General features: G+C 44.0%; 2 protein-coding genes across 6 annotated transcripts in view; both read right to left on the bottom strand.

Moving 5' to 3' along the window:
- Window positions 1–5,875: 5,875 nt before the first annotated feature.
- atad1a (ATPase family AAA domain containing 1a) lies at window positions 5,876–13,825 on the bottom strand. Of its 4 annotated transcripts, none has more exons than XM_064347455.1 (10): window positions 13,684–13,825; window positions 12,649–12,893; window positions 12,387–12,485; window positions 12,040–12,160; window positions 11,747–11,947; window positions 11,342–11,448; window positions 10,962–11,051; window positions 10,092–10,142; window positions 9,312–9,484; window positions 5,876–8,659 (listed from the first exon to the last, which is right to left on the bottom strand). In XM_064347455.1, exons 2-10 carry the CDS (start codon window positions 12,820–12,822, stop codon window positions 8,533–8,535), a joined length of 1,143 nt encoding a protein of 380 aa, XP_064203525.1. In that variant the 5' UTR covers window positions 12,823–12,893; window positions 13,684–13,825; the 3' UTR covers window positions 5,876–8,532. The 4 variants fall into 4 exon arrangements, with proteins under 4 accessions (XP_064203525.1, XP_064203528.1, XP_064203527.1 ...); XM_064347458.1 differs by having other exon boundaries at window positions 12,649–12,810; window positions 13,684–13,819; XM_064347457.1 differs by having other exon boundaries at window positions 12,649–12,810; window positions 13,670–13,807.
- Window positions 13,826–17,400: 3,575 nt separating this feature from the next.
- The window catches only part of adam9 (ADAM metallopeptidase domain 9), a 33,901-nt gene continuing 27,001 nt past the window's right edge, over window positions 17,401–24,300 (bottom strand). The window contains exons 11-23 of one of the 2 annotated variants that reach the window (XM_064347442.1): window positions 24,009–24,142; window positions 23,742–23,913; window positions 22,989–23,081; window positions 22,273–22,468; window positions 21,844–21,949; window positions 21,559–21,742; window positions 20,804–20,884; window positions 20,480–20,585; window positions 20,172–20,313; window positions 19,571–19,649; window positions 19,082–19,111; window positions 17,767–17,840; window positions 17,401–17,664 (exon numbers count right to left, since the gene is read on the bottom strand). In XM_064347442.1, coding sequence (XP_064203512.1) covers window positions 17,601–17,664; window positions 17,767–17,840; window positions 19,082–19,111; window positions 19,571–19,649; window positions 20,172–20,313; window positions 20,480–20,585; window positions 20,804–20,884; window positions 21,559–21,742; window positions 21,844–21,949; window positions 22,273–22,468; window positions 22,989–23,081; window positions 23,742–23,913; window positions 24,009–24,142 — 1,461 coding nt within the window. In that variant the 3' untranslated portion in view covers window positions 17,401–17,600. The remainder of the gene's footprint in view (window positions 17,665–17,766; window positions 17,841–19,081; window positions 19,112–19,570; window positions 19,650–20,171; window positions 20,314–20,479; window positions 20,586–20,803; window positions 20,885–21,558; window positions 21,743–21,843; window positions 21,950–22,272; window positions 22,469–22,988; window positions 23,082–23,741; window positions 23,914–24,008; window positions 24,143–24,300) is intronic. The other variant, XM_064347443.1, reaches the window with a different exon arrangement.

Here is a 24,300-nt window from a genome sequence, read left to right as displayed (position 1 = left end):
TGAAATTTCTCTTTTCACAACACCAGATCTTTTAATATGTCCATTTTAACATGTCCAAATCTAATACTGGGAACATTTTGTTTCACCTTCAGTTTTAAACCATGAATATTGCACAATTTAATGCCAAAGATAATAAGGGCAATGATGCCATGCTCAGTAAGAATTGGTTTAAAGTCACCAATTAACTAATTTGTCAAGTGGTGGATGAGCAATTAATTAGTGGATGTGGATGTAGGTGATTGATTCATCTCAAGTTTATCTTCCTGGTGGTTGCTAAGAGAACAGCAAGTCGTTCACCAGAGTGTATTAAAAAAAAACTTGCGGGAAAAAAATGTGAAACTGACATGGAAAATATTATTTCCATTAAATTCATTATCAAACATATTAGGTAGGTGGCCACATCTGTGCAAATTAATAATGACATTCAAATTATAAATTAATGTGTCACTTCAACACAATCAATTCACGGTGAGTCATGTGCTCTTCGTGTCATTTCCCAGAGACAGAAAAAATCTTAGGATACATGACCCCCAGTCCTCACCAAACACACACACACACAGTTCACAGCACAGTTCATGATATCATTAGCCCGTCTCCTATTTCCTGGGTGGGCATTGCGCTTTGTACCTGAACATTGCTAATAAAACTGATTTGGGGACACCCACTCCCTGGTTACGGCCATGATTCAAGTAGGCTACATGGCGTGGCAGCTGAACACTCTGTTCCACACGTCACCAGAGATATTTAATCTCTGCCTGGTGATCGAAGTACAGCAGGACATTAATAAAATATTAAAGACAAGCACAAAGAACATCTTGCAATACAGTTCTTGCAGCACAACAACACTAATTAATACCTCAGAATATTTCCTTGTTAATTTCAAAGGCATACAGTTGGACTCGTTATCTAGACCGTGAGTGAACTTCTCAGAATTTAAAAACTATGCAGACCACCCACGGCTATAAATGCTTAATTTGCAAGATTTTTGCGCCAGGCATTTCTAACTTCGCCAGTTTGCATAATCAGATTTATTTCAAGCGGCCGTGTTCAACCCGTGACACCAAATAACTAGTTTTAGTCTGTTTTATCCAAAACACGCTCTCAATACACCTCCTTCACGGCACTCTATTCTGCAGCAACTGCAATTACCCGCACTGACGAGAGCCCCACCTCTGCATTTCCCGTTTTGCAGAATGCCGGGAACAAGCCGTTTTGACACGGGAAGGCACAGACCTCGTTAATCCTGAGGATGGCCCTTCACCCCAATAATGTAGCTTTATATATCATGCTAATACTGAATTTGAGGCATTTGTTATCCCTCTATGATTTATGGGTATGCCAAGGCCAAACCACCTCACATAAAAAGACTGTTGACTGATGAACAATAACACTGATTTCATTATGGGTCCATGTAAAAGCTGCGGAGTGCTGAACGACTGAAAAACAACACATAAAAAAACATTTATTTCAGCTGTCGCATAGTTCATGAGAAATGCTTTTATTGCTAACGAATATAAAACACTTATTTCAAAGAAAAGGTTAATAAGGCCAAACTTAACACGGAGTAAACACTTAACTCTTATTTCGTAACTGCAAGGGATCCTTATGAGTAATTTTAAATGGAAAAGGTTATGAAAAAGACAATGAACAAAGCTAGACGGTGCAAAGCACGAGAACAAACAATAGAACTTCTGTTGACATTTTAATTGTTCGGTTATCACGTCATGTGCGAATTTATATCGTCTTCTTGAACTGGTTATTTTGGAGAGGAATGCAAATGAGCCGTGACCGCCGCACCATAAAAGCTTCGACTGCGATCTCTTCCGAGGGGAATTCCTCGCGTCGGCAGGCCTCCATGCCCCCTGCGGTTCGGCGAAGGTAATTCTGCGGGATTACACGCCCCGCGCTCATGCACAACGCTTCCCGGCTCCTCTCACTAGTCAGCGGGGTGGGGAAGCACGACGCCCATTAAAAACAAAGCCATAAAAAGGATTGCCTGCCCAAAGATGCTGAGGAAGGCAGGTCACACAAATGGTTTCTAGTTGGTTGGACAGAAGGGGGCTAATCAGCAGGCGTTAAACCAACAGTTTCTTAAAATATGACTGATATCAGTTAAAAGCTGAGTAACAACATTCACCTATAATCCAGAGTGAAGGCAAAATCCAACTGCCATTGCAGCTGTTGTCTTTGTCAATGTCTGGACTAATAAATTTACGCAGCCTTGCGGGTTCAGATTTATTAGATGGAGGATCATCTAATGAATGAATTCTTATATGCCTCCAGCACAGATTCAATATTCCACAATTAATATTCTATTTAGACAGATGCCTGTCTAAACCTGTACAGCTGTGGTTCATAATGAGTTTCAGAGCCAATTAAAAGTGCATTAAAAATAAATCCTACTTTAAACAGTGCATCAAATACAACATGTTCATAATTATAGGTTGCAGAACTACAGGGGTACCTGCAATTGACAGATTACAGTGTCAGAAACAGCCCCATAAACTGTTAGGATTAGAATAAACTGACAAAGGAAAAAAAGAAAGAAGTTTTCATAAAATCCACAAACCCAATGCACACATGTAGCAAGTGATTTTATGGATTTTGAGCCCCATCAGTACTGGAAACAGGTCTGGACTTGACTTGAGCCAGCTCAACCCAGCTCACTAAATTTCAGGACTTTCCAGTACAGTTTCTAAAATTAATCTTTTATTTTATGGTGATAACAGCTTTGCTATGAGTTATCAACAGCTTTTATTAACAGAAATTAACTTTCAGATGGCACCCCAATCATTTGGTTGTAATCACTCTGAGTTTTTAACAGGGGGTCCATGGACCCCAAGGGGTCCTTTAAGGGGCCCGGACCAGACTTAATATGCAATGACTATACTTATATATATTCATATTTTAAATATAACCCTTTAAATAAAGAAGAGAGGGGACAAAGAAACAGCTGATAAATTCCTGCTATACAGGGCTCTGTGTACAGTCACCCAAGTCAGTAAATGGTAATGTTACAGCCAATAAACATACAAAGCTGCTAAAAAGTGGTAGGTAGCTAGCCATGGCAAACTAGAGAAGAACCAGGTAGACAGTTTCTTTCATTTGAAAGCAATGGGTAGCCAGACGGCAAAAATGGTCAGTGAATTTAGAAGTTTATTAAAGGACACAGTAAAAAGTAGTTTGTCGGTGGACCTTGCCAGCCTCCGGAAGAGTAGCTAAAGAAGCCTGAAGCATAAGGAAATTAAATTGGATATTTTATTCATTATTATGAATATAATACGCTTTAATAAACTAATCTAATATTAGCTTTCATTGCAACGCCTAAGTGATCTACTGTGATACACTCACATCACAGTTTATTTCAATGCACTCTATAATTTTATTAGACCAATTTAAGTAGCTAGCTGTATTGATCAGCTGTGAATGAGTACACCATGATCATCTTAATGCCTACGACGCCAAGAAAATGGTAGCAACACATCAATCATGCGTACAAGCATTAAACTAACAAATGGTTATGAAGTTAATTAGCATGGGTGAGCTGGACCAGAAAGTGCACAACAAATATGTACACTTCACAAACATATATATATACACACACACACAAACACACACACACATACCCACAAAACATACCCAAATTTATCATTAAATTCCAAAAAGGCTCGATAACACTATAGAGCACGGCTCCAAGAACAGTATATCTTGCGGCACTTACAGTGCCGTTAAATAATTTTCAAGGGCTTAAAATGATTGCAAAGCTCAGATAAATCTGCTCAATTAATTCAGGCGAAAGCCCAAAGCAGCACTTTGAACATTGGTGCAATGCCAGCGTTTTGTAAAGCTAAATAATATGCCAACTAGACATATTGGATCTAATTAAATGGGAGTGGCAGACAGGCACACGGGAGTCCAAATCTCTACCATCATCACAAAACCAAACCGTACAGATCACCACAAGCATGAAGGGTGGAGCTGTGACAGCGCACATGCCATACAAACATTCAGCTTTAGCATAAGGACTGCAATATCTGGGCGAAAAATGTACAGGCATCACAGAAAGACAAGACACTGCAGAACTGATGGCCAATTACTTCCATTCAAGCCACAATTCTGTGAAAATTACAGTCTGATCAGAGAAATTGATCAGAATGTCTACCACTGAAGACAGGTTTAATTTTAGAAGGAGCCTCAACTGGGGGGAACAATTCAAAACTGCTCACTCTTTTAAGTTATTTGCATTTAAAAAGGCTGAAGCCTTTGTTAATGAACTTAGTGAAACAAAGCAATATGAGATTGCCGGCTATCTACATCCAAAGTCTCCCGTTTTGAAGGGGTACTTCACTGTTCTTTGCATCCAGGGGTGAGATTTTAACAATCACTGATTTGATCTGAAACCAAGTCATTCAGTTGAAAGCAAATGCATTAAATACACCGATTGCCAATGCATCATAGATATGCCTTAGAACGATTAGTTTATAAAATTTTTGAGGAAAATCCTGCATAGTGCGTCTTCAACATTTTGTTGACAATATAATGTAGACTGTGATCATGGCTCGGAGTGGGATACATATTTTGCCTTAAGAGATTTTTTTAAAAATTACCTTTTGTTGCCTTGTCGATGTCATGGACGTCTGTGGTCACTGATCTGTGATTACAGTCTGCAAACAAGTGGATGTGATGTGCACAAAATTATGTGGGGGATGCACCTCTCGTTAATAAGAGGGCATGATTTATTTGTAAATAATTGCGTTATCGATCGCCTTTTTATTTTGTGGGGGCCGTGCTAACACGGTGGCAGTGCACCACAGGTGAGTCGATGCGGGGGAAACGTTGTCATGAAAACCACACACCTGCAGACAAAAAACAGACAGCTCCCTCAAATAGGGAGACTTATTTGAGCCTGAGAGCCAGCAAATGCATGGCACTATTCTGAAATCAAAGACCACAGCCTTTTAAAAAGCAACAGATAAAAATAAATTCTGAAATGACTAATTTCCCATTACGTGCACTTTCAGGTCCTTTTTCTCCAGTGGAGGTTCCCTTTCAAAAAGGAATACAGCACATAAGTTGACCGCTTTTTCTAACAACAGCAAAGACCTGGAGTGAGGAAAAAAATTAAATTAAATGACACAAAATTGAAACATTTGCCAATCAACTCGAAATGGCCAGCAATTTAAATATGTAACTGAAAAGTGGAAATGCACGCTTCAAGCTGCCAACACAAAACTGGCAACATACACCCAATCACAGTTCACGTATCACCCAGAGGGAAACAGTGACACCTGGTGTTTTTTCCCCCCAGAAGAAGCACTTAAGAAGTAGGATAGTCATACCGAAAAGCACAACACCGCTCTAATATCACTGAAATTATGCGCCGCAGAGAGTCAGAAAGCCAAGCGGGGCCAGTTAACGCCTACAAAGCCAGCTTGGGTGTCGGAGGCTGACAAACAACCATGGAAACCAAAGGCAGGACCAGCCGCCTGCCAGCAAGCCTCTCACTTTTTTCCAGATGGCAAAATGACACTGAAAGGGATCCATGTTTCAGCATGGGCTCACGGTCTCTATGGAGACTGGCAGGTAAAGCAGACCGGATCATTTATTTTTATGAAGCGATAACACGGTTCTGTACGGAAATAAGAATGCAAAAGGCTCGCACAATTCCTGCAATTAACAAAAAAGGTTATTTAAATTAAGGCACTGCCTTTCTGGTCTATGTAGGCTAAAAGGATGTTTAGAGATGTTTGCACTTATTTGCACATTACCTTAAAACTGTCATTAATATATATGTTATTAATATAATAACTGTGAACACTTTAACTCTGTGGCCTTTAAAGAGCACGTTTACAAATGCATGGAGGATCCAGACAAATACTTTCCACCGGGTTTTATTTTCTGAAAGGACTAGGGTAACCACATTAAAAAAAAGAAAACACAGGTTTGTAGTGTCATTCCACAAATCACCATATACTCAGTTGAATGCCCCATCAGAAACAATCTGTGCTTCGTGTAGGAAAGAACAAAGCCCAATCCAACCTCCTAAAAGATCAACCACCAGGTTCTGTAACAGAACTAATAGACAGAAACAGAAACACTTTCAGACTCAATCAATGATATGCCCTTGCCAGATCTAAGAACAACATGGTACAAATATTACACATAAAATGAGATGACTGATCACTGAAGGAGACAGCAAAAGTACATTCACACAGACTGGATTTACATTCGTGAAAAAGAAAGTGACTCCCTTGTTAGCCATGTTACCCGTAGCTTTGGCCTTCAATGCAACAGCACAACACTCAATTTATAGTCTAACACTAAGGCATGCAGATAACTGTTCAAGATGTGTTTGTCTTAAGTGGTGGTTTAACAGTTCAAGCAAGTTTTGACTGCTGATGAAACATTCAATTCTTTGAAGCCAAAGGAAAAAAAAACAAAAAAACAACATACATTTTTACATAATTTAAAATAGTGCAATATTAGTTAAATATACAAGTAGTCAAAAGGAATTACTCATCTATCAAATATTGCTTATTACTTGAAAACTTGTTTATGATACCAACTGATATCAGAGTAGTTTCTGGTATACGCCTGCCTCTTTAGCCATTATGACATCATCACACCACCTTGATGTGCTGCTGAACGAGGTCTGGCGGCGTTTCTGTGATGTATTGCACACAATGAGGAGTATGTCAACAGCAGCACAATTACAGGTTCCAGGGTCCTTCTCTGTCTTTGCTGCAACTTGGTCCTAAATGTTTTTAATGCAATTACGCGTGGGGACTGTGAAGGACAATCCTGAGTTCACTGGGCCTGAAAGCAGGCAAGCACAGTGAAAAACAGCGTCATCCTGTTACAGGGACGGGAAAAGACGGCGTGGCATTGCAATCCAAGATCCAGGTCATAATACGAGCAAAATGCAAAATGCAATAAACACGCTGCCCACCCATGAGCGTGAAATGGTGTAATTTCTCTTCCCTTGCATTTCCACCCATCTCGCAGAACCACCTACGGTAAGAAAATAATGAATTCCCTCGCTGCAGCAGCTAGAAAGCACTGTGCTACTGTTCTGTGTCAGCCAATTGGATCGGTGTGTTCCGGACACCAATGGAACATACAGCAGCAGCACTTTTCATAAATTAACTATGGGGATCGGTTTAGTCACATTGACACTGAACCGCTTGTGTACAAAATGTAAATAATTGGTTAGCTAGCCACTCTGCTATATGCAGAGCAAAAACTTAATTCAGCATGCTACTTGGCTCGGCTAACTTGGTAGAAGTTTTTTCATTTCTTGAAGTGTCAAGAAATGGCACTCATGAGTGGAAAATATTAATAATATAGCTAGTTCAGAAATATGTTGACACTAAATATGAGGATAAACCATGAGGCCTGAATCATTTTCCATTATCGAGGCCAAACAACACAATACACGGAAAATAAATACATGACTAATCATCACACTGTAACGGGTCAGATTTTAAAAAGACTGCCAAAAATGAACTGGATTCAGCAATGCTGAGAGGGAAAAAATACAGTACGTAAATATCACCTGATAACAGAAAACGTAAAATACCTAAACTTGACAGAGTATTTAAAAGACTGCAGCTAACAAATGATTTTATACTTTCATAGTTATTTTCCTTTTGCAGTCTCTATGTGACAGCATCGGATACTGTCCAAAGAAATTAAAACAGTTTTTATAAATAGTTTTTATAAATCTGGCTGCTGGGTAGCTCAGCTACTGTTATCATGCATTAAATGGACCCCACGGTCTGGTATAAAATCTGGAACATTCCAATGCTGACTGTGCCTGGCTGACGTACAGTCGGTTCTAGTGTTGCCCGGGCATAAGAGGGTTTCAACTGGCAGGGACTGAAGTGTGTCAGTGCTCTCCAGTGATCCCAATTGGCCGATCGGTTGAAAACAAGTCCGCCTGTTGACTTGCAAAGTGGGGTGCGATAAGAAGCATTGGCTGACACTGGGAGTTTTGGAGGAGAGCTCAATGTTTGTCTAGCTCCCCCGAGATTCGCAGCAATGAGTGCCGATTGTGTATGTGTCTGTGTACATATGCACATGCACACACGCACGCGCGCACACACACACACATATATACACACACATCCACAGACGTGCACACACACTCGCATATAAAAGGCCTGCATAAAATTATCATAAGCAGATTACGGTGCAAATAAAAAATAACATTTTCCATCCCTGCAGTTATCTTGCAAATTATGTTTGCCAGCAATAAATCTGGACAAGCTTTCTATCAAACCTTTCAAGTCAAAAATCATGGGTCTGTGCAGTGATGCATTTCCAAGTGTGGCAATTCCTTCCCAGTGCATTCCACAGTACCAGTGACGAGACGCAAACAGAGTGACCCCGCTTTCCCACAGAAGACGGCTTGCCTCTTTGGAAAACAGAACGCAGCTCAATCCCTTCGTGCTGATGCCACTGGCGTCTGGCCGTGGGTTCCAGGGGTAGTGCTAGGGGGGAGGGTGGGACTGGCAGGCTGAGGAGGGGGCTTTAATCCAGGGGCACCTCCTTCAGGGAGCTGTGGCACACGGTGGCCTGCTTGGACTCCGTCATCTTGTCCAGGCCGAACAGCAGGTCCAGCTGTGTGACGGGCCTCAACCGGTCCTCATCCACCGGCCTGGAGAGACAGGGATCATACCATGAGGGAAAAAATCAGCACATTCAGCCTCAAAACTAAATCTCACCACACATTTCCTTTTCAAAACTGCGCTTCCCCCCCCACCCCACTCCAATTTGGAAAGCCCAATCATATTCACCGGCACTCCTTGCTGCAACCTCTGCTGTAGCAAGCGTGCCTGACATGTTGAGCTGCCATCTATTACATGTGTTCACATCTGCAATATGTGCGAACCTATATGTAGCCTGCCACAACTCTTTTCCACAGCGTATGCTCTTTCCCACGGCGTCCTGACTTCCACATATGTGAGTCAAAGGCGTACCACTTCACAGCTGTACCCGACTCTTTCCCCACAGCCGTACCCCTGACTCTTTCCCCACAGCCGTACCCCTGACTCTTTCCCCACAGCCGTACCCCTGACTCATTCCCCACGGCCGTACCCCCGACTCTTTCCCCAAAGCCGTACCCCTGACTCTTTCCCCACAGCCGTACCCCTGACTCTTACCCCAAAGCCGTACCCCTGACTCATTCCCCACGGCCGTACCCCCGACTCTTTCCCCAAAGCCGTACCCCTGACTCATTCCCCATGGCCGTACCCCCGACTCTTTCTCCAAAGCCGTACCCCTGACTCATTCCCCCTGCGAGCCTCTACCTCTCGTCCTCGTCGGACTCCTGCAGCTGCTGCGCGATCTGCTTCATCTGCTGCTTGCGCACGTAGTCGCGGACGCGGTACATGGAGGCGTCGCGGCACAGCTCCCGGAGGTCGCTGCCCGAGTAGCCCTCCGTCCGCTCCGCGATCTCCCTCAGGTTGATGGCGTTGCTCAGCTGCGGAGGGAGGAGGCATCCGGGGGGTGAGAACAGTCCTTTAAAGGTCATAAGCTCGTTCTGACGGGAATAAGGCCCTCGAATACAGCACAAAAAAGTAGCCGGAGACGCTGGCTACGGTTTCCTCAAGCGGCCAAAATCTGTCCTTCACGTGCTAAAGCATCCGTCACGGCCAGTGCAGCACCTAATGCAGGAAGCCTTTTCACTTCGCCATTATCGTTTCATTTAAATGTGAAAGAGACGTTTTGTGGCCGCTGCAATATTCTTGACTCATTAGTCAAAGTCAAGGATACATCGCAAATCTGAGGGGTTGAACAGCCTGCTCGGTGCGAGGCGTACATTCTTCCAACGGAATACTAAACCAGGATTTACTTAGCAAGACAGCAATCCCAGATGGCCTTTGCTGCTGCACACTAGAATACAGAGATCAAGGCCGCTATTTGGCCATTTGATATTTAATGGCTAAGCTGACGACCGCACAGTCCAGTATACACATTAAAAATAATTGAAAATCAATCATCTGAATGCACTAATTAACGACGAACAATCAACTGTAAACAGGGTCTGTCTATAGAGTGCCCTTGGGCAGACTACAAAGGGTACTCACATTCTCTCCTGCCAGAATCAGCTTCAGGATGTCCTGTCTTTGTTTTTGGCTCTACACAGAGAAGGGGGCACAGATAAAACTGATGAGAGAACTGGAGGATACAATCCAAGTTAACGAGAGGAATGCACACACAACAAATTCATCAGATCGTTGGCTCCTCACTACTATAAAACAGGACTTGGACAAATGACCAGGGGTGTCCAGAATGAACTCACCATTCAGGTTACGAGGCAATCATTAAGCAATAAACCCTTTAATTCAGAGATATACATCAGATGCTCATTAGGGTTCTACACAAGAATAAATGCAGTGGTGGTAGTAATAGCAGTAGAGGTAGTGTTTATGTATTCAATTATTTATTTACATGAATTTATTTATATGGTCTTTATTCTGAAAAGATGCTCTTCTCAAAGACAACCTGCAGTTTTTTTCCCCAAATGAATTAAAATTTAAAAAAAGATTTTAAGTAAATAAGAAAGCTCGCAAGCACAAGAAGGACCTTGTTGCCTCAATATTTTGGGTGTCCAACTGAACTTCACCCATAGATGACTATGACTAAGACTCTAAAGCAGTGGAACATAACAGACTTTGTCTCAGCAGGGGAGGGGAGAGTTTAGAGGAGTGAGTTTAGGCTGGCCAGGGTTCCTTAGGTTACTGCTGCATTACTCATCCCAAACACATCAGTGAGAGATACCCCTCCCCTCTGACTGGTGCTAGCTCTCCTGTAGTGCTGTGTGACCTCTAGCTTATATAATAGTCAGGGGCTCAGAGGCAAGCGCAGTAATGTGAGCGGTTATAACTGTGACCGGCCATTCCAGCGTGTGTGCGTGTGTGTGTGTTTGTGTGTGTGTGTGAGAGAGAGAGACTCACTGGCAGGCTAACGTGAAACGTGGTGGGCATCCTTCGCATTATCGCCGGGTCCACATCCTGAGGTCTGTTTGTGGCTCCCATTACCATCACCTACACAGAAATGTAAATAACAGCAACACTATAAAATCAATAAGGTGACTTATATCCTGAACACCTATCGTGCATTTACGATTGCCTATTAGAATTAGCATGAGTTTAAAATGAATACACAAAGAAACAGAAAAGGTCAGTAATACTTCTAAAGTTAGTATCATTAAAGTTTCTGGCAAGACAACAAAGATTTTTCCTGTCTCCAGTGTTTAAATAAAAAAAAAACACTTTAGTTTTACTCAAAGAACGCTGGATAGGAAGAAGTGTGTAGAGGGGATTAGAGGAGATACCTGACTGTCTGTGCCAGTGTCCAACCCGTCCCACAGGCTCATGAACTGGGCCTTCATCATGGCCGTAGCCTCGTGGTCCATACTGGAGCGGTTCCGCAGGAACGAGTCTGACACAGAGAAACACCGGCATGACTCAAACCAAAAGCCTGAATAATTCAACAACTGGGAGCATTAATCGCACTGAACAGCTCACAACTCACCTGAAGAACAGACAGGAGAATGAAAGGAAAACATCACATTTTTGTTTCTTCGGAGCAAATGCTACACATCATCTCAGGATCCGAGATCACTTTGACAGTTTAATGGGATGAGCCGAAGCACTTTGAAGTGAATGCAGCTGTACTAGTGTGTCCGTAGATGCTTTCACAAGAGCTGGTGAAACGACAGTACTCCACAAGGACTCACCAATCTCATCTATGAAGATGATGCAGGGCTGGATCTTTACGGCCAAGGAAAAGACAGCGGCGGTGAATTTCTGCGATTCGCCGTACCACTTGTCCGTCAATGTGGAGGCCTGCAGGTTGATGAACTGGCACCCGGAGGCCTTGGCAGTTGCCTTGGCGATCAGGGTTTTCCCGCAGCCTGGTGGCCCATACAAAAGCACCCCTGACAGAGGAGAGGAAGACAGATTCACCAAAGTAAAGAAATGTTGTGCTTATAGTAATGAACATAGCACGTACATATGCACATGCAATTACCTTTGGGAGGCTGGAATAACTTGGAGCCGGTGAACAGGTGGCGTTTCTGGAAGGGCAGGATGACCGTGTCCTGCAGCTCAGTAATGACTTCATCCAGTCCGGCGATGTCCCTCCAGGACACCTTAACAGGGCAAACCACAGCATCAATGCACACCTCTGCTTCTAGTCATCGCTTCCCTTTCAGTCACTTAGCTAAACAATGGAATGCTATCACACAAAACCAGACATTGTTCTGTCCTGTAATCCAAGTGAGCAATGTGCATCTGTATGTAAGCGCTTAAATTGTTTTGGTAATTGGTGATTCTAGTGAATACAATTTTCAAAGGACAGGTCCGGGGTCACAATACCTTCATACTGCGTGGATCTACCAGGTGTGAAGCAATGTTCATCTCATATTCTGTCAACTTGACCCCTTCCACCCCAATCTGTTTTAACAGCTGCTCTGCCTGCAGGGCAATAGATTCAGCGACAACAGCTTTGTTAGGATGCAAGCTACTTGACACAAGCTTGGGAATAATTCAATATTTATTAAATAATAATTTTAAAAAATATTATTCTCAAGTTAAACCTGTTCCTATTTTTTTAATGATAAAAAATGATAAATTATACCCTTTTCTTTGCTTGAAGCTTCTGTTTGTGGGTAGGGTCCAGTGCTTCTACCACCCATTTGATACTGAAATAGGTAGCCGCCCCAAATATGGTCAGACGCACCACCATCCCCACCACCTCATTTCGGGTCAGAGGTCGCATCAGGGCATCCCGGGGTAAATCCTTCAACAACATTTTTGTACTTTTAGGTCAGCCCATTGGAAAACAATGCTGGTATACTGAGTAAATCTGAGGTCTCCACTGCTCTGTAACATTAAAAGAAACTCAATTGTCACACACATCCTCATACAATTCCTTGTAGCCATCTAAGCTAGACACATTTCATGTTGCTATCCTTTTTATCAACTGGCATCGGCTTTATTAAATGAATTTAACTTAAACAAAACAGGAGTGACCATGTCATAGGATAATGCACCTTGATATTAATATAGCAACACCATGTCATATTTAGCTAGTAAGCTGCCCAATTCCAGAATCAGTTCGTTGTGAATACCTACAAGGTAGGAACAGTTTAGTCAGCTTTTACAAAACGGTGAGAATATTGATTATGATTGATTGAATCTAAAGCTACAGGGCTCTACAGTGCTCCCATTTTCGGAGCATTTGCTCCGGATAGATATTGTTTGCTGACTGGAAAACAATTTAGGAGCACATCTACAAACTGGGATGCATAAGTGTGCTCCTACATATTTGGACTTAGGAGCATGTGTGCTCTTTAGAAAAAAACATTTGCGTAGAGCCCTGAGCTAGTGATTGTAGCTGTGGCTAATGTTAGCTAACCAGCTAACAACAGCTATCTAAAGCACCGATGTAAGCTGCACGTAATTATGGCTGGCTAACGACCGTTAGCTAAGGTGAGCCATCAAAGGAGTTGGAGAAATTCCCGATCAGTGTTCGCTAAATACATTTCTAAATCAAAATTCAGGAGAATAAAACGAGAATATCAATGCGCGGCATGTAAATGTAAAATACCATATAATGTCAACTACATACAGCTGTATTATTAGGTAAATTATTTTACCATTATTAACTTACGGCTACTCCGGTGGCTTCTTCTGTGTTACACACATTGAGCACCGGTAGGGTGCAAAGCTTTGATAATCCAAGTTCCTGTCCTGCAGCGTGACGAATTCAATTCAAATCAATTTGTGTAGCGCTTTTTTCCCGTTTTCCTGGACTTTTTACAATACCTTGCTTGCCGCCATTTATTTAGGCCTATACAAGTTATGATAATCAGCATACAGTTAATAGACTCTGGAACATGTATTATTTCTCCATGTTTAGTGTGCAGCAAGTACAAGCTAAAATACGTGATTACTGTTCTGTTCTGAAGCTGTTTAGTCCAAGTTTTCACCTTCAGAAGGCATGCAGCGAGTGTTCAGCAGCATAGTCCTGAAAGTAAAGATAGAGCTACCATAATTTTGCTCACTGTTCAGTTTTTTAAGTAAACAAAATGCCATTTGTGCTATATATATATTTATTCAGATTGAACATATTAAATCTAATAATCTATATTTTATGTTTTATGCATGTAATAATAGTCAGATTTATAACAAATGTTCAGGACAGTTTCCAGTTTGAGTTTGCTGGCGAGCAACTATATATGATTCTGAGTAATTTGTTCCAAGCACCATTACATTCATTTTTTGCACAAGAAACTCAGTTATGAACAGAATGCACCCTCATGCCATAGTGAGCACCTGTGCCATGATAGCTGTTCTGCCAATCAGAAACTTCATTTTATGAGCAGCAGGCAAACAGGGAGGCCTGTAACATCCTAGGAAACCACACCTATGCTCTTGACATAAAGTAGAATGGCTACCCAAAGGATGATGCCTATGCGGTTTAAAATCATCCACCAATAGGCAGACAGCCACATTGGTGACTAATGCACAACTGAGTAACAAACCATACTATTATAAAGTAACTGTGCACAGTCTACAAAGAATTGATCTTGAACTTGTTATCTGTTCTATATGTTTGGGATCATTGCAATAGGATGATGCACCGTCCCATGAGTTTGGAGGCATTTGGTACATCATCAATGAACACAAGTGAGCCAGTACCTCTGGCAGCTATTCATGCGCAAACCATAACACCCCCCACCACCATGTTTCACAGATGAAGGGGGGGTGCTTTGGATCTTGGGCAGTTCCTTCTGGCCTCCACACTTTGTTCTCACCATCACACTGATACGAGTGAGTCTTGGTCTCATTAAAACTAAAATTTAGTCCAGGACTAAACTTAATCTGATTATGTGAAACAATTATCTAAAACAATTTCAGTCACTTAAAACAATGTTATTATGATGCTATAAAATGATGTTCTCTTAGTTTAAAAATCTAATCAATTCAAACACAATTAACAGAATTGTGTATCATTTAAGAATTCCACCATTTGTCTTTTGGACACAAATTTCTCCCTTCAGTACTCATCTCCCAGTTTCAGATTTTGAATGCTCGAAAATGACAATGAAAAAAATTGATATTTACTCAATACAATACAATTATATGCATTAACTGTGTTGATAAGTACTTATATTTGCTCCAAGCAGAATATGAACAGCACATCATACTGACATTTATGTGATAACATCGGGTATAAGATTCTTCACCTTCACAAGTTACACAATATGTTCACTATATAAAACACATCTTGCACTATAGTTTGGCTGCATTGCATAGCTATTTCTTGAAATGGACTAATTTATTTATACTGCCATATTAAGAGTTGAGTGGCTACACACAAAACATTTAATATTTTTGTATTGCTATTTCAAAGACCCGTTGCACTTCTAGTGGCAAAACAAAACACACATTTCATAGCCACAATTCATAAAGTTGTTTACAAGCAGTAAACTTTCAGTTAAAGAAGGATACAAATCCAGCACTGAATTGTATATAAATCTATATGAAAAAAACCATTGATTTGAACTCACAGAGACATACCAGTGTTTTTATTTAATATGCAACACCAAAACCACCACCACCACCACCACCACCATTAGCCAGGCAGACAGCAAACCAAATCAAAGGGCATTAAAACGAGTCCTTCCTTAAGCCACAATGAATCGGCAGCTATAGCTCACCATTGCTAACCATGAAACCAGTCAAACTTAGGACCTGGAAGAGAGTTAAGTGCGGTGCAATTTTAAGTCATCCTATTAATTAATTGTTACCTTTTCCTACTCCAGCTCCCAGATACATACCAATACATTTACAAGACATTCCACAAACATGACATATGATGTAAATCACATATATGGACTGTACATGATTTTTAAAACAAAATTTTTTCCAACACCAATTTATGCAGTTTCTGCATGGCACGAGACAGGTCCTCTTTAGGTTGATCGACGCAGAACAAGAGGTATGTGATGGGGCACGTTGGAAAGGGTGCCACGTTGCAGTGCCATATCCCACCGACACACCTATGCAGCAGGGGCAGTGGCATCAAATGTCTGTAGCAAGAGTGCAATAGGTTTCAAAGCTGGTAGATATAATATCCATACATATAGGATGCATAATAGAACTGCAGATCAAAAAGATTCCTGAGACAGGAAGAACATTGGATCTTATTCTCAAAATAAGTAACAGAGCTCACCATGGTACAGTGCAGAGTACGGATTTTGCACAATCGATGTCTCAAACCTTACAAGATCTGGGCAGTTTCTGTTTATGTCTTTTAGCTTTTCATTCGCAGGATGTTCAAAATTTTTTTCGTGCAATGCCCGGTAGCCCTTAGGATCAATGCAAATACAAAAGGACCATTTCGGACAGCACATCACATGTCCAACGAGCAAGTATCATAGACAAAAACTCCCCAGTCAAATCAGTCAGCACCACCCACATCAGAAACATGAAATTTATAATATATATTTAAAAATTCACAACTGATACATGGACTACAGTTTACCTATGTAGGCAATACCTAAATTGGCAAAAATATAAAATGTCCTTTTTCAAAAGCATTAAATAAAACTAATTAAACAGCAACAATGGGATCAGAGCTACAGGCTGGTTTTTCTTGCAATAATGCAAAATCATTCATAAAGAACAAAAGAGTCCAGGTCAGTCAGCCGTTCACCATACTGGAGAGTTTGTCTGACCCCAAAGCTGAATGGGAAATGTACAAATCCAGCATGTTCCAGATGCACAGAATCTCAGAGGCTTAGATGGCAATCTTTTGATTTATTGCACACGCGTGGCTTTAGATACCCAGAACCTAGTTTAGTATTGCACTTGTGTGAGCATTTGAAGAGTTCATGCATGAATGGATTGGGTGGAATGTTTTGGGGATATCCAATAACAGAAGCATGTGTTACACCAACAGATTGGACAAAAAAAAAAGCTGTAAAATCTTATGATCACATTCAGGTAAAAACCCTTCAAGGCAATATTACTTGAAAAAATATGACTGAAAATGATGAAAACAGCGATTTTGTACAAGACTATTGAAAAAACTATTAAGGATACACAGTGTTGCTCAGTATGAGGGCAATTTGCAATAACGTTCCTACCAGGTTAAAAAGATACATCTGTCCCCAATTTAAAATAAGCCAGTGCATTTTTTACATTCCACAGAACCAGGGATGTCCAGTAACACTTAAAAACAAATAACTAAAACAACTGACAAAATATTTCTCTCATGTTTTCAAGGGTTTGAGAGATGTCTTTTTGACGTTCCTATGACATAACTTGACACACTGAAGGGCAGCTATTATAGCAGTGGTCCTACTGCTAATGTACTCCGATTTCCGCTCCTTGCATTTAGGGTCATCAGAGGCCATCAGAGCGAATGGAGACTTGCGTGGGTTGACAAGAGTTCCTTATTGCAGGGAGCGTTCATCTTTCAAGTGACTGCGTGTCTATTTTGGATTTGGCTGACTGCGGTTTCGAAAGCTTCGGGGAAGAGTTTGAGTGATGTGCCCCCGCTGATCCTGCCCCCTGCTCTCAGGACCTGTGCGGGGGCAGCGGGGCGGGTCTTTGAGGCACCAGTTGTTTTGCAGCGGGCGGCCTGCAGAGAGAGGGAAGAAAAGGCACTCGCGTGAAACGGCGCACTTCGGTAGCAGGGATCTCCATTGGGACAGCCCAAACTAACTAGCGCCGGTGCGTTTACCGCGGGTGAGGCGGCGGCGGGGGAGGCTTGGCGGCATACGGCGGCACGGAGGCGGACCTGCTCGTCTGTACGACCTGCACACAAACAACAGACAGTCGCACCAGTGAGAACAGACAGCAGCCAGGGGTCACACAAGGACAAAGACACACACTTCAGCAGAAGCACAGGAATGGGCACTGGCAAAAAGATGGCAGGATCTGCGTATTCCTTCAGCAAATAACAGTGGGTATTCAGAATGCACTTAAATGCAGAGGGAAGGGAATGCATTGTCATTGCTCATAGATGCTCCCAAAGACAACCACCTGCAGAAATGTAGTGTTTTAAAGGGGACTGTAAGGGACACAGCTGGGAGAGGAGTTGTAGAAACCAAAAAGTTACCCCATCTCAGAAAGCATATGCGTGCAAGCATGTGAATGGGCAAGAAACACACTTCACTATGAATAACAAAATGTCAATGATGCCTGCGTGTGTAAGAATCTTACCAAATACAACACACACACAGACGCAAACACAAACACACACTCACATACACACACGCTTTTGCAGCGGTGTCTGTCAGTGATATAGTCATTTTTTGGGCACTGCTACCAACATTGTTTGATAACCAGTAGTTGTGCTCCAATGAAAGTTGTGGTTTAAGTTCTTATTGTGCTAAATCAAAACGCAAATAAAGCAAACCTTGCAGAGAAAGATATTTTGTAAAAGCTGTGAGAGGTATGTGCATACGTAAGAGAGTAAAGGGGTGGGGATGGGGAGGCAGGTGGTGGTGGAAGGGGGGGTATATTCATTAGGTAGGGGAATTGCACAGAGGATGAGCTTCCCTTCATCACCCAAAAATAAATTAAAAGACAAGAGGGGTCCTGTTATCACCCAGGTTAGTAGAGGACTGAGTAGATTAGCGGCAGTAATTGAAGTCAAAAGCATGCTTCATTTTCTTTAAATCCAAAAAAGGCCACAAAGCCCGTCCCACAGGTGGCCAGACATCAGCGTTGGCATGTCCAGACCGCCCAATCATGTGGAATGTTGGTCTTCATATTCTGTCCAATCACTTCTGGCAAAAATCATAAGGCTTTTTCAGCCAAACTTCTCAACATTTCAGACCTATTTTAACACCCAATGTCCCAAAAGATAAGCAATGAGAATCAGGCCATGGCTGATGACTGTCCAATGGGTGATGGAGGGAGGGGCTTTGTGGCCGGTCCCTAAAATGTTGCGCCCATTGACAGACAGGTCAAAAAGAGGGCACAGGGTCCCTAAAGAAGCAGCGATGCACAACAGACCCACTCCGGAAGAACAAACATACTGCGTCATTTACCTCCTCAGGTGGTAATAACTGAACCTGGTGCTTTTTTACAGAGGGGAGAGAAAAGGAATCTCGTCATTTACCACATATCGTGAACACTGTAAAACATGCCTGTTTCTTTCACTTTGATGTCCCACACCAGGAGAAGATACATTAATAGACAGCTCACAGTCAAGAACACTTCTTAACCCATAATTATTCATATCAAAACAGCAAATACTTTTCCAGTTGTCCAAACTAGGCTGCACTATGACAAAAATGAACACATTGGTAGACATGATGACAACTCCTTTGGAAAGCTGGACAAATAAATCTGGGAAAAGATTAAGGCACAGAGCTCATGTATATGAGGCATCGAGAGAAGGAGAAAAGTCTTTTTTACCAGGCTAAACTATCTATGTTAAAAGATGGCTTCAGTTAGTTTTAGCGTTTATTCTGTTATCGTTGAAGCGGCACATGCGCGAGTGAACAGTAAATCCTGGGGGGTGGGGGGGCACTCACTCCGTCCTTGACGATGTTGTTGGAGTTGCTTCTTTGGGGTTCTCCCCGCCCGCTCGGGGGCGGAGTTCTGCTGTTGGCCCTGTGTGGAAAGATTAGGGTCACAGCAGGCAGGGGAGGGAGCTGTGACATCACAGTAGGTAGCAGGTGCCACGGTAATCATGCTCCATGACAACATCACTGGGCTCTACAGTGCTCCCATTTTGAGTCTCAGCTCCTGAAAACTGTGCGCTAACTAGAAAAAGTTTTAGAAGTACATCTATTAATTGGGATGCATTAGTGTGCTCCAAAATTTTTCAATTTAGGATAACAAGTGCTCCTTAGAAAAAATGCAGAGCCCTGCATAAATATTAGGGACTGTCCTTTATCTTTTAAATTACTTATTCAGTTTACGGTCTTGCACCTTAGGACACTTTACAAGGCCATCTATGCACTTAAACTGGATTTAATATGCAAGAAGGTTCACACAATGAAAATATGCACTTTGCCCTAATATCCCTGTTCTGCTATCGCTAGCTTTGGACTACTCAGCACCATGTGAGATGAATGAAATGAGGGTGGTGTTGTCATGGCGATGAATGTAGCTTTGCCGCGCGGTACTCACTCGTAGCCCTGGGACCTCTTCTTCCTGCAGAAGCGCCGCCGCAGCTCGTTCCTCCTGAAGAAGGCGTAGAGGCCCACGGCCAGCAGGGGCAGCACCAGGAAGAAGAAGACCAGTAGGCCGTCCCTGGTGGAGGTGTCCTTATCTGTGGAGGAGAGGAGGAGAGCGGGCGTCACTCCCGCAACACTCCCTCGCCTATGCAGCGGGTCACCCAGCTGTCCAAGTGAAAAGACAACATGCAGGGCCGGGACCGGGGAGGCTTCTTTCTGCCATTTCCTGCCAGCAGGGGGAGCTAAGAGCTATTTTCTCACCGTTCCACGTGGGGCCGCTGTCGATGCTGCCGCCGTAGCCCTTGGCCTCGCAGTTGGGAGGGGCCCAGCCGTTGTCACAGTGACAGTTTTTATTGCTGTTGCACACCTGAGGAGATCGGAAACAAACACCAACCAATCAAGCAGACAATTAAAATAAACAACTGAGTGGACTTAGTCAACTGCGTCCACACAATTGATGCGTCCTGTCAATCAAACAGGTGCACTTTTAACTACTAACTGATAAGAACAGAATGAGATTAATTGTGAACTTGTTTACTGAACTACATGGAAATATGTTGCTCATTTAACGGTGAGAGCACTTACACCATGACCATGGCATTTTTCCTGCACGTTGCAGTCGTACTTCAGAACGTCCACGTTCACACATTGGTAATTCAAACACACCTGGGGATTAAATAAAAGCAGCAGTGAATTAACTCATTCCCAGTACTTCTGGAGAAAGTGATAGTGTTATTGAAAGTGGAGAGTTTGGATTAAATTTGTTTACAAAATGTAGTCACCTTGGGATATTCCCACACTATATGTACAAAGGAACCAACAACACCAGCAAATGGGGCTAGATATTGTTATCATGAGGAAGAGCTTACACAAAGTGATGAATAGCCGATGTACAAAGTTAAAATGAATAAGTTGGTGATTGGGGTTCTTTGAAGACAGACAACTGTTATTCCAAATCCTGCCCCAGTCTATTTCAACTTCTAATCCCAAAGGATCTTGGTTCCCTATGATGTCATTTGAAAGGGGTTTGTACGATGCTTGTAAGAAGAAATACATATAATTTAGAAGCCTAGCTCTGCCTTGGGTGGACCACAACTTAAAAGGGGAGTGTTGTTAATGGCTGTCCCCACAGAACTCCATATGTTCACAGTGATGATTGGAGCATCAAATAAAAACCACTGCGTGAACCAATATCCAATTCCCTTTTGACAGAGCAGCAAGTAGTTATGTCAAATACGTATGTTCTATATGACATATAATGATGCTATGACTCAAGCCAAGACTCGAGTTGCTGGAGCCTGGCTCGAGGGTCCGGCCCGACTCCGGCAGGGTCACCGTACCTTGTTCTCCTCGCACCTGGTCCCCTCGTTCACCATGCCCGGGTCGGGGACGTCCGACCCCAGCCGGAAGTCCACCCCCCAGCACGTGGTCCCGGCGATGGGCGTCTTGATGATGGAGGGCTCGATGCCGAAGACCGTGACCGTCTGCACGTTCTCGCACTGCAGCTTCCCGCACATGGCGTTCCTGCGGAAGGCCACGGTCCAGAGCGGTCAGCGCACGGTTCTGACACCCGACCGACCGTCGGCCCGGGTACGGTTTCCTAACGCGAGCCGGGTCGCACTGACCTGCTTTCGCACTTCTTGTAGCCGTGACCCTGGTACCCGCAGTTCCCGAAGCGGTCTCCCTTGGAGTTGACGTCTTTGAAGCAGAGCTCCGGGGCAGCCTTGGCCTCTGCTCACAAAATGGAGGACTCACTCAGCTGAGGTTTGCAGAACATCAGCTTCAACGGTCACACTAACGTAACATTTTTAGTCTCTAGTGGACTGGGAGACTAGACCATTTATTTTTCTGAACTGCAGCAAACATAACAGACCACAAGAGGGCGCTCGGACACAAATAACAAATCGCTCAGGTCCTAAGAGGGAATCATTTCGTTCTCCCTGAACACTAGCTCTGCTCCCACCTCTAAACGAGAAGACGAAGCGAAATACACAGAAAGCTGATTCAACACAAAGACGGTTTCAGTGGGCTTCTCGTGCGAGGCGAGCACTCACTCTCTCCGAAAAGGGCCTGGCACTGCTTGTGGTAGTGCCGGCACTTCCCGTTGTAGCAGTAGGCCTGGCTGTCCTTGCAGGGGTGGCCGTCCTGCTTGAAGACGTCTCCCTGGCAGACGGAGGAGGAGCCGTTGCAGAACTCGGGCAGGTCGCACTCGTCCATGCTGCTCCTGCACTCCGTCCCCCCCGGCAGGAACTGAGGGGAAAGAGAGAGGAAGAGGGTGATGAGGGGGGCGGAGAGATGGGGAGGAAGGAGGAAGGAGGAAGGAAAATGGCCGTCAATGATCCACTGACTGCCTGGATGCTGCGGTGCAGAAAGTTCTATGTCTGCTGTCCGAAGTCAATACAGTAGCCCGGTGGTTCCCAACCCTGTTCCTGGAGATCTACTACCGTAAAGTAGGTTTTTACTCCAGCCCTAACGAAGCACACTCCATACAACAGCAATGTCTTGTTGAGCTGCTTATTAGTAGAGTAAGGTTTGGAATAAAAACCTACAGGACGGTCAAACTCCAGGAACAGGATTGGGAACCACTGCAGTAGTCAATATAGCTGTGAGCACTTGTCATTTCTACAGACATTTTCCCTGAATTTTCCAAGGACCTGGCTTGACATACTAAGCACCAGAGCGACGGGCCCATTGATAGTCGTGTTTGAGTGCAGCAGCAGAATGATATTGATCCCTGGGGGGGTGGGGGGGGGGCAGGCGGGAGGGTTACCTGACAGTTCTTGCAGCACACTCCATCGGCGCACTGCGACCCCGATGTAAGCTTGCAGGTCTTGGCCTGGCAGCAGGGGTCCTTCTCGCACTCCTGCGGGAGGGGGGCGGAGGAGGAGGGGGGGAGAGAATCGCGGGCGGGTCAGCGCGGCCGCCATGGCCCTCCGATTCGCCGGCACGCGCGCCCGGCCCATCTGCAGCGCTCGGTCTGGCCAGCGGAGCGCGGCGCTCAGACCTGGGGCCTGATTAAAATGCAGCCCCCGCACTCCCCTCCCGCAGGGCCGCGGTGCATATAAACAAGCCCGAAACGCCGACGCCGCTGCCATCCCTGCTAGCGCTCCAACAGGCACACAGGCTAACGCAGCGGGAAATGATTTTCTTAGAAGTGCAAAGCAGTACTAAATTAACCTCGCGGTTCAGGCCGTCGGCTTGGAGCTAGCAGCCTTTTCCCACAGAAAAACTCTAATTCAAATTTAAATTACGTGTGGATGTAATGAAAGGACCGTTTGGAAATGAAAGATCCTTTCTGCCTGCAGGGCATGTAAGTGCATCAAGGGCTAATGCTTCAGCAGCAAACATCATCTAAGAGTCCCTGTGAAACTTACAACTTTAAGATGAGACACTGTTTTCATTTAATTTCTCAGAGAATAGCTTCAGGGTAGAGGAAGAGGCTCCAGACCGTATTGGTTTATCGGTTAGTCAGAGCTACGCTACGCTAACCGAGAGGAGGGCGGTGACGTAACCGCCCCTTCACCTTTTCGGAGCCGCAGTCGCACTCCTCCCCCACGTCCACCAGCCTGTTCCCGCAGAAGGGGGCGCTGTAGGCCTCGTCGGGCCGCGGGATGTTGAGCAGGCAGCTGCCGCCGCTCAGCAGGATCAGCTTCTCGAAGTCGTCGGCGCTGCAGCTGCTGAAGTTGCGGGAGCCGCTGTGAGGGGGGCGGGGGGGGGGGGGAAGGGGGTTAGCGCTGAGGGACGGACCGCACGTCTGCCGTACACAGCGGGGGAGTGGGGGGGCACTCACGTAGCTCCGGAGTTCATGATGCAGCTGCCGACGGTGCAGAGGCAGTTCCGCCCGTCGTCGTGGTTCATGCCCAGGTTGTGCCCCAGCTCGTGGGCAACGATGGACGCAAAGGCCTGGACGTTGGTGCTGGTGTACTGTGGGCCAGAGGAATAAAGTCAGGTCAGTTAAGAGCTTGGACACCGCACATCGCATTTTGGCTTGTTGATGCTTAGAAGCTTTTAGTCATTTTTACATCGATTCTCTTCTGATGCAAAACTAAAAACCGGTTGCTCATATACATGCTAATGTGACT

Source organism: Anguilla rostrata, chromosome 8 (genome assembly GCF_018555375.3).
Source record: "Anguilla rostrata isolate EN2019 chromosome 8, ASM1855537v3, whole genome shotgun sequence".
NCBI lineage: Eukaryota > Metazoa > Chordata > Actinopteri > Anguilliformes > Anguillidae > Anguilla > Anguilla rostrata.
This window is presented reverse-complemented; position numbering and strand designations above follow the sequence as displayed.